This window comes from Anneissia japonica, unplaced genomic scaffold (assembly GCF_011630105.1).
Source record: "Anneissia japonica isolate Jap-2015-1 unplaced genomic scaffold, ASM1163010v1 scaffold493_len2256704_cov171, whole genome shotgun sequence".
NCBI classification, from domain to species: Eukaryota; Metazoa; Echinodermata; class Crinoidea; order Comatulida; family Comatulidae; genus Anneissia; species Anneissia japonica.
This window is the reverse complement of record NW_022727062.1, coordinates 1,233,575-1,243,949: the sequence shown is the minus strand read 5'-3', so window position 1 is coordinate 1,243,949 and position 10,375 is coordinate 1,233,575. Positions and strand designations below refer to the sequence as shown.

General features: G+C 35.2%; 2 protein-coding genes across 3 annotated transcripts in view; both read left to right on the top strand.

Annotated features, from left to right (window-relative positions):
* The window catches only part of LOC117113435 (mucin-3A-like), a 25,526-nt gene extending 21,474 nt beyond the window's left edge, over window positions 1-4,052 (top strand). The window contains exons 6-7 of the mRNA XM_033256767.1: window positions 1,796-1,828; window positions 2,176-4,052. Coding sequence (XP_033112658.1) covers window positions 1,796-1,828; window positions 2,176-3,017 — 875 coding nt within the window. The 3' untranslated portion in view covers window positions 3,018-4,052. The remainder of the gene's footprint in view (window positions 1-1,795; window positions 1,829-2,175) is intronic.
* A 129-nt stretch (window positions 4,053-4,181) lies between these two features.
* LOC117113436 (neuronal acetylcholine receptor subunit alpha-7-like) overlaps window positions 4,182-10,375 on the top strand; it is a 10,558-nt gene continuing 4,364 nt past the window's right edge. The window contains exons 1-4 of one of the 2 annotated variants that reach the window (XM_033256768.1): window positions 4,182-4,891; window positions 8,330-8,414; window positions 8,847-9,007; window positions 10,189-10,233. In XM_033256768.1, the coding sequence (XP_033112659.1) occupies window positions 8,363-8,414; window positions 8,847-9,007; window positions 10,189-10,233 (258 nt within the window). In that variant the 5' untranslated portion in view covers window positions 4,182-4,891; window positions 8,330-8,362. Of the gene's footprint in view, window positions 4,892-7,576; window positions 7,739-8,329; window positions 8,415-8,846; window positions 9,008-10,188; window positions 10,234-10,375 lie in introns of those variants that run through there. The other variant, XM_033256769.1, reaches the window with a different exon arrangement.

Genomic DNA, 10,375 nt, shown 5'->3' with positions numbered 1-10,375 from the left:
GTATCTATTGTCGTGACGTCATGGCTCGCTGGCTCACACTTGTGATATGTCTCGCACTTGTGATCAAATAACACGCTGGCTCGCACTTTGGCAACACTCTTTGGCAGTCAAATCGCCCCTAGAAAACCCGCCCTGGGAAACTTGCCCCATAAAAAAATGTACACTTCCCAGACCATGCAGTCTTCAAAATAAAAATTGTAACCTTTGGTAACCAACTACATTTTCCACATACATAGAAATTTTTGAAACTTTACAAAAAAAACCTAAACCATAATTCACCACACTATAGACACTTTTTGACAAAAATGAAAAATTACGACTTTGTTACCCAATGAGAAGTGTTCTAATATAGACAATGGGTCGTGTCTCATATTATTTGTTATAGTTTTATTATTCATTATTTTCACTTGACTCGCATAAATAATTGTGTTCGAAGAACATTTATATGCAGTTGTACTTCGCAGCACTTCACTTGCAATTTGCAATTTCTAGTATAATGTGTAAATGATGCCAATTGAAAAGACACATGCGAATATGCATTGGCATATCTATTACTTAAATTGCCTTATACCTGTGAATATAAATTGAATACACGCGCACACTTAAGCCGCGAACTCGCTGTGCACGATGCTCGTCGGCCGACGCGATTCTATAGACAACACAAGTCCAGTGGCGGCGCCAGCGGGGGAAAAGGAAGGTTTAAGTTTCCCCACCGGACAGGTCAAGCCCCCCCCCCCGCCGGACAGAGCTCGTCGGGCGGTCAGACCATGAAACATAAAAATAGGCCCACACCAAGCCAACACAATGTCATGTCTGTCACAGTCTCAGAGTGCCATTTCCGGCTATCCACAGGTTGCTATTCTTAAAAATATCTCATTTGGGAGGGGGAATCCCCTTTCAATTCCTTCCACCAGATCGAACCTTCGAGCTCAAGTCCCCCTGTCGGACAACTTAGCGCCCCCCCCCCCACCTTAGAAAATATATCCTAGAGCCGCCACTGAACGCAATCCCAAGGATCTGTTTTTAAGGACGATCCGTTGGAAATGCCACCGACAATCAGCAGAGGCTAGCGTCGTCTTGCGCTCACAAAGAGCGGGGTTCCATTCGTCGGTCGACGTTCGTACGATCGTCGTACGACTCAGTGAGTGAGCGCTCAGTCTTACACGTAACGGTAATCTTTTCAGCTCCACTAGGGCTTGAATTTACGCCGCTTTCTGGAAGCGTGCAGAAAATAAAAGTGTGATAGTATCCCTGGATCCAGGACTATAAACTGTACACTTAAAGGTATTTACTTGACTATAGCTGTACACTTAAACGTCAGTCGCAGATTTCTCTCAGATGGTTTAGAGTTTATCTCTACATGTACGATTTCTTATATAAAAATAATACTCTTAGGAGATCCTGTCTTGTGTATTTAATAACACTATTGGTGGTTTCAGTAGATTACAGCAGAAATATCTTGTTGGCAGATTGTATAATATTGATTCAAGTATACCAGAATACGGGTACATGTGTTTAATGAAAGTTTGATTTACAAATGTTATAATAGCGTGAAACATACACACGTATGTGTGCATATATGATGATAGAAACCGTTCTCATATTATATGGAGTGCCGTTAACAATTTTAGTATCAAACTAGAATTTAACGAAAGTTATGAAAACTTTTATCTGATTTGATCTAAGTGAGTTCCATGCTGCTATATCACGGAAGTCGGGTGATCTCTGAAAAGAATGTATAGATTTAGCGCTACAATTGAATCATACTAATCAAATGTATGATTTGTTTCCACAGCCGATACAACAGCTATCCCAGTGGAAATAACAGGTCTGTCTTTTTCCTCAAATAATGATTATGTAGTTGATAACGTAAATACACAACACCACAATTATATGCGATTTTTACTCTGAGCCTCGAACTCATTATTAGTCAAATAAATGATGATGATGATGATGATGTCGATAATGTTGATGATAATTATAATAATGATAATAATGGTGATAACAATAGTCATAATAATAGTCGTCAATGGCGTCGTCTTTAAAATAATTGAAAATGACGATTAAGAGATGACGATAACATGATATTATAAATGGTAACACAAATTATAATTTATATATTTCCACATCTGTGCATACTAAATAATTTTTTTATTCTTTATTGCATGACTGTAGAAGACTACGCAAATAACGGGCACGTAATCATAGTTTCAGTCATCGTACCAATATTTGTGCTTATACCGGTAGGCCTATTTGTTGCTGCAATATTATTGCATAGAGCCAAGCGGAAACGTCATAATGACGTAGAAAACATTACTAACCAAACTAACGTCGGTGGCGGTATGACCCCCAGCGAAACTGGCGAACCTGTGAATAATATTCCTTGGGCCCGCCGAACATCACCACCCAATGTACCTACGTCACCCAGCATAATGGCAAGTACAGTACGTGCATCCAGAATTGGACCAATTGTAATTCATGATTCAAGCAGCCAACCGGCAGTATCCAATATAAGAGAGCAACATACAGATGGCAGTAATGATTCCCAGGCTTGTGACCAAACAGATGCAGCTCAAACAGAAAAGCCGTTGACTACGTCATCTACTAATAATACGCTCCTAAAGTCAGTCCAGGAAAGTACGAACCATACGAGCCCAGATATTAATGAGTCAAGTGTGTCTCCGCAACAGTCAACAAGTTTGAACCGATCATTCAGCCTGTCAAGTGTAAGATCTGCCATATCGCCAACGTTGAGCTCCAAGGTTTCCCCTCTACCATCAGTTGAGGATACGGCGCCCCCAAATCAGTATCCTCCACTAAAAGAAACGCCTTCGGCTTTCCAGTCTGAACGCGAAGCAACCCCCGTATTAGTGCAGCAGGCTGAGGTTGTCAATCAGTCTGATAACGTCAGTCAAGATACAAATGCCAGTCAGAATATAGCTGATGATAGTGCTGGCTCATTTCTCCCCAGGAGTAGTGCAAACGTTGCGCCTTTTTCTCCTGCGGAAACTGAATAGATCTAGACATACCATTTTGATAAACTGCACACTTTCCAAATAAATTTTTTTTTAAATGTATTGCATTGTAGCTCATACACATGGTTACGGAGCTTATAACTCGATTTAAATTATTGAAACTGTTGTGTAGTGAGGTGATGCGCACAAGTGTGTGTTCAGAATGACTATCTGGTATATGTATGAAAGGTCTATATTTACGCATTAAATTGTCTTTCATGTGGGTAGCCCCCTACATCAAAATCTTACTCAAAAGAGCCAACAAATTATAGAATATAAAACTTTTTTTTCTCACTACTCAAAGCAATATTACTTGCTAAGGCTGCTAAAAAAACTTGTTTTATAGAGAGTAACGTTTTATTCAGTTTCTACTACACTAGCTTGTAAATAATCTTATTAGGCCTACAACAACCAAGCGATGTTGGCAAATACCTAAGTCATAGATTTTGTATGTAAACTATTCTTTTTTGTTACTTCTGCACCCTTTTAATGATTTTTTTAAAAGTGAAATGCTCTTTCGTTTTGAAATCAGGTACACCACAATAATTATAATGTGATATCGCCAAAATAATAATCTGATAATAATAAACTTAGAACATAACATAACTGAATCGTTAGAGAAACAACTATGTGTAAATTATGTAGTAAACTAATTGTTTAAATCATCGGTCATCGAGTTGCTCATGAATAAGTAGAAGTGTTTCTATATTTCTACGATACCTTGTATATATTGCCAACGTACGATGACCCATATTCTGATAAAGTTTTATTGTATAATAATATGCCGATAAAGCTCAAACCAATAGTGCCCCCATTTTTGGGTTGAGACAAGTTCCATAAATGGCAGCTGAAAAGCTCCAGAAGGTGGAAGATATTTCAGCCGTATCAAATTAGCCTGTTTATCTTTTAATATCATATTATTTTTAAAGGTCGTCAGAGGAGGGCGGAAACAAATAAATATAATATTGTTTTCTCATTTAGCAAATAAACATCAAGACGGAGGAGTAAATAAAATAAAATGTTATTGTTGAATGTAAACAGTGTAGTAATTGGATGGTTAAATGCTTTAAATTTATATAATTAACAAGACATATACATATTTTATTTTTAGAAATTTCAATGCAGCGGCGATAGTAATCCAAATAAAGAAAAAGAAATTATATTTTTTTTTTTTGTGGTGGCGGGTGCCCTGATTGGCCAAAATTAAGATTTTATTTTTTATTCGAAATCATCATTATTGGAGGGCGGCGGGTTTGCTAAACATGTAAAAAAAATCCGCCTAAATATATATGAGAAACCTCTGGACAAAATGATATAACTGCGTTTTAATACGTTTGAGATGTAACCGTGGTACTGCGGACTAAGTGCTAGACTAAGTGTGCAAGAACACGACACACGAATGCACAAAATGTAGTTTTAATATTGATGGAAATTGACAGGTTATGTCACATGTGGCCTCCTATAAATTATTCCACCGTTTATAAAATAATAGTTAAGAAATTTAATCATAGGGCGGTGTGTAAATCTAAAATTGTATGTTAGGTATCACCACAGCATTATGAAACAGGAACAATTACAAAAGACAAGCGTAATTAATAATAAAGTAAGTCTGATTAGTTTGGTCATTGATTGGTTAACAATTATAGCAGAGCTATAAGTGTGAACAAGAGAAAGTGTCAGTAGTATGAAAAGCTTGGGAGGAGTCAGTGTCAAGCAGACAAAATAATTTTCTAACAATAGGCCTATAACAAAGGTTTTTTACTGTATAGCAATTCGATGGATTCTCTCTTCGTTATTTTCATGAATGCTACTGAACAATTTAGTCGAAACGTGGAGATACAACACAGCTGTTTTTTTAGAGCCTATAATAGTTTACTGTAAGTATATACGTATTTCTTCTAATAAGAAGTAAAAACGAATGTATTTGATATGTAAGTATTGAACTATATAATATAATTCACTTTGGAAGGTAGTGAACGTTTTATGCGTCCATCTATTCTGCGAAAAAGTCTAGATTTTTGTCTACGATCTGGCATTTGGTACAGACTCGCAAAATAAACTTCAACATACAGGGTAAAAACGTTTTAAAGAGTGCTATAAACATTTTTAATAAAAATTTACTGTATATTTTAAACGATCTTCACTTAAGAAGTAACGTAGACTAAGTGATGTTTACGTCTATAATAAAAAGATCACTCTATAATTAAATAGAAAAGTAAGTAAACAATTCTATTTGTGTGCTTATTGGTTGACGTTTTTTTCGTCTCATAAACGATAATTTATTCTGGATTTCTATTCTATCGGCTCATCTCTAATCCAAGTTTACCAATACATCGACAGAAATTTAAAAACGGACTGGTTGATGATGTGTTAGTAACATTGGTTCCCATCGACACAGTCGGCAGCTTATTGGTTACGCTGGATCGATGAAATGCATATAAATTGTTATATATTACTTGGATAATGAAGCTGGAAATATATTTAGAAAGGTTTATAGTGTGGGTGCATACAGTGCCCTGATATCTTGATCACTGTGTTATTTTCTTATTGGCATGATAAAAACTTATTCTCTTGTGCTTTATGGCGATACGTTGTTAAGCTCTGTTCAAATACCTCCATGGGTCAATAGACTCTCATAGATTGAATAGCCTGAAGGACGAACGATAACGTCATATCTAGGCCAATGCTACAATTTGATTTGATTTATTCAAAATCTCAACTTTATATAAACATAAATATAAAAAAACAGAAAAAATAAAAGACGTCGAAAAACCAAATGGAAATATTAGTCCCTATTAAAGGACTTATTTCCTGGGGGTCCCTCATGTGACTGACAGATTGATTTCTAATTTCGTTAATTTGTTGAAATTTATTTACTCAACTGACAGCCATCTCATTGATTGAGGTCGTCGCGGTTGAAAAAGATCGTAACATGGAGGATAAACAAGGCGATTCTACCACGGATCTAGGCCTGCCAATTGCCATGGAGTTGTTATTTTGATAAACAACTTAAATAACAACTCCCTGGTCTTGTTTACGACATTTCAATGCTGAGCGAGCGCCATAGTATATTGGCTTAAGATAATAATTGTTTCATTGCTCTATGACATCGTGGAAATCACATTTTTTTGTGAAATTTTCGGGATATTTACAAAAATCAGGAGATTATTAATAAAAATCGGGAGAACCCGCCATTTTTCGGGAGACTTGGGATCTCTGCGACTATTTCACAGGGACACTCCATAGATCACAGGTGGGCAAAGTGCGGCCCGCGGGCATGTGGCCCGACAGCGATTTGTTTGCGGCCCGCGGACAATAATTAAAAACCCTATGTGTGCGGCCCGCCAAGCAAAATTGGTTAGAAAACACCCTTTTTTACGGCCCGACACCCATCATATGTAAAAAGTATCATTAAAACTGAGAATAAAGTGGTGTAAAAGCAGTGCTTGAAGGTTTTTGGAAGCTCACTGGAAACATCAAAGTTTTTGATACGGCCCGCGGTGTTAAATCAAAAATTCACATTGGCCCTTCGACCGATATTTATGCCCACCCCTGCCATAGATAATCTACGTTTTATTATATTAGGCTGTAACTACAAAGCTACTAGTACTAGAGAGATAGACATCAACAGACTCAATAAAGATCTAGGCGTTGCTAGTGGTTAGTGGTTATACATTCATTAAATAAGAATTAATCCCTTAATCACCTTAGTGGTCTCCGATTATGTAAGATAACCTGTGTATGCATTGTTTCACCCAGTAACCATTTTCAACTATTGTCTCATTCACGTTGAGAATGTCATGAGGATTCGTGCCTAATAAAATTATGTTCCTATAATACGTCTACTGTGTATGTTTTTTTATCGTATCAATGTCTATATTTTATCCTAATTAATTAATTTTAATGTTGTAAACTTTATTTATCATTTGATGTATTTATTAATTAATTGAATAAATGTTAATTGAATTGAATATATATATATATGTGTGTATATATATGCTGTCTCTTATACACATCTAGATGTGTATAAGAGACAGGCCCTTTAAAGCTAAGAATATTGTCTGTCTCTTATACACATCTAGATGTGTATAAGAGACAGATATATATATATATATGCTTCCTTAATTGTTAATGGTTTGTCACTATCTGCAACCAGTGACTCATCTTCAAGTGGAGCAAAACGTACACTGCATTCCTTGGCACAAATTTAAAATATAAAATATTTTTTTACAGCCTTTCTCCTATATCGATCATTTTTGTAACTACTGTACAGATTTAGAATGCTTTTTGAAAAACTGGTTAGGCATATTGTTTTTAGTTTCACAATTGCAAGGCCTCTCACATCGAATTTAAGTTGGAGAATTTTCCCTTGGGTGATTTTCATTGTTAGGTTGTTCAGCTATTATAATAATTCAGGGACACAATAAAAAGAATTGAATACCTTTTATAAATCGAAGGAATGTCCCTATTCAACCTTTAGGTGGCGCTTTTTTATGCTCACCTTCTTTTCAATAATCCCCCACTGTTGCGTAAATTTTATAGTTTGAACCAAGAGTCTGTTGATCCAGCACTTACTTTTCTTTTTGCATTTGTTTCTTTTTGTGTTTGATGTTTTGTAATGTTTTTTGCTGAGACGCACACAATTGAATAAAGAAGGAAAGAAAAAATTTTGAATTAAGACGCTAAAAAATGCATGGCCATTTAACATTATTCAGTATTTTTGTGTAAGGGCCTATTTCACAATGTTTTATGCTGTTGTGTTACTTTGGGTATATTATACATTTGAGATATTTTTTTTTTAATTATGATATATTGATATGTTATACTAAATTTTTGTGTGATACGCCTATGTATGGATTTATTTGTATATTATTATGACCTAACGCCTTTTTATTATTATATTACGATATTCGAATTATCAATCTCTGAGTATGAACGTATGGTATATTTTGGATGTACACAGCTATTTTATTGAAAGTTAAAGATACAATTAGTGTTAGAGGTGTACGCCAGTTTATCATAATCTGTTATTATTTTGTTTAAAACTACTAACCGTTTGAAGCTAGTGGCTTCCTCATCATTTTAAGGACAAACCGTCAATCGTTTAGTTGGAAATGGTCACTAACCTTCATGGTTGAGCCGTTTTCTCCCTTTATACATAAGAGATTATTAGACAGTTCATGGACTAAATTCCTAATGATAGATATCTTTATTCCTAACTAATTCGTGTCACTGATCTGACAAAGTGTCATAAAGACAGCTTCTTTTTGACTGGAAACGTCATCGAAAATTCAATAATAAATTGTTCATTGCAGGCCATTCCTTGCCTTTGTCAATCAAGCAGCACCATGTTGAAATTGGATTTAGCATTTTTACTACTGACAGCGCAATTTCTATCAGGTAACAGTGTACCTTATATTGTTTAATATTTAACCACGTATAGTTGATGCTGTCTGTGTATTTCGTGATGTTAATGGCAAAACGTTGTAGAAAACAAAAATGTGAATATACTTACTACCACTAGGCCTAGAGCACATTCTAGTTACGATGGTGATGGTAATGATAATAATACTATCATTATCTCCATCATTACAACATTCATTATTATTATCAAAATTATGATAATGAAATATTCCAGTTGAACACAATTTAGTTTTTTTCTTTAAATATTATTGTTTTTGTCACCATTCACAAACAATAATCATTATATACCTACATGAGTTCCATAACAGTATTAGTTCAATGTAGATTTTCTTTCATTTATTTTTTTATTGAATTCTAGTATATTGTTTATAAACTTTATTTTTAAACATTTACTGTTTTTTTATATAGTAAACAGCATTTCAAATATTTTCATCACAAAAAACAATGAAACTCTTATAACTGAAGCACTTTTAGACAGCATTGGACCACCGACAAATCGACCCGTACTTGACGAGGCTACAATAGTCAATGTATCGCTGTCATTTGTGTTAACACAGATTATTGAGCTGGTGAGTTATATGAAAAAAAACTATGTATTGAAGTAACAAATAGATAGATAGGCCTATCTACACTCCATGGTCACCTCTAGATGGCCGGTCCAAGAATTAGCACTCTCAGACCTAAATTTGAATATAATTCTCTTTTATTTCTCAATTTTAAAAATAATTTTCAAATATTTAGGGGGTGGGGTGGCACCTTACTTACATCCACTACTGCATTCAAACACAGTGCAGGATCTAATGTACTCTAAGTTTGCTAAACTCTTAAATGCATAATAAAAGATCGTGATGGTTGGCACGGCGGAGGCAAAAAATCCAAAGCAAACTCGACCAGATTATGACCTTCATTTAGACAATAGTTGATTGCATTTTAATTCTTTAGGCCTACAATATTTTTTTTTCGAAATTGAAGATGAGTTATGGCGCTCGTTCCTCTGCAAATGCCGCCCCAACATTTTGGAATGGTCTTCTTCAGGACATCACATCGGATTTTTCTATTGAGTCTTTTAAAAATCCTACTATTTTTTTCTGTTTAACAACGTAGAATACGCATGATATGTTTCATCATTTCATCTGGGAAGGTTTTCATTTATGATGGATGTGCTATGGTTTTCGGGTGTCCAGAGCTGGGCCCCACCATTTCCTTACTCGAGACAACGTCATTGTTTTTGCAGTGCACGGTAGTATAGCCGATGCCTATTCTGAGGTGGAAGCATAACGGAGCCCAACTTACTGCCTAACGGAGTGCCTGCGTGCACCCGGGTGTGACAGCGACGTTGTTTTTGAGATGGGTTGGTATTGGTGGGACCTGTTCTGGATACTTATAGGCCTACCGATAGCGCACAGGCTTTCTGAAACTTTTTTTTTACCTTAGTTTAATTCAAACTATTTATTGCTTGTTTTTCTTTTGTTGTTGTAAATATTATTATTATTTTTATTATTAGGCCTATTATTATTATTATTATTATTATTATTTGTAACAAAACACAGCTTCATACATCATTAAAATTTATAACAATTACAAGCAACACTACATATTACTGAAAGGTCCTTAGAAAAAAATAATTAAGAAAATTACTGAGGTTTATGTCAGTAAGAATATTGTTTATTCGAGAAACAACTGACAATTAATGAAATGTTTAATATTTTGCAAAGAGCAACTACATAAACCAATTACTTTCTTTTTTTAGAATGATATGCTTCAAGAACTCAAAGTTGCTGGTTGGTTTACAATGGTAAGATTGCAAAAATCACTTACCGTAGTCGTTAAATATTTGTATAATATTGTTTATAATCAACCGATAAAACACATTGACAATAGAATTTACCTGGACGTATTGAGGTCTGTCAGGTCTCTTTCTCAACAGGCAATAAAAG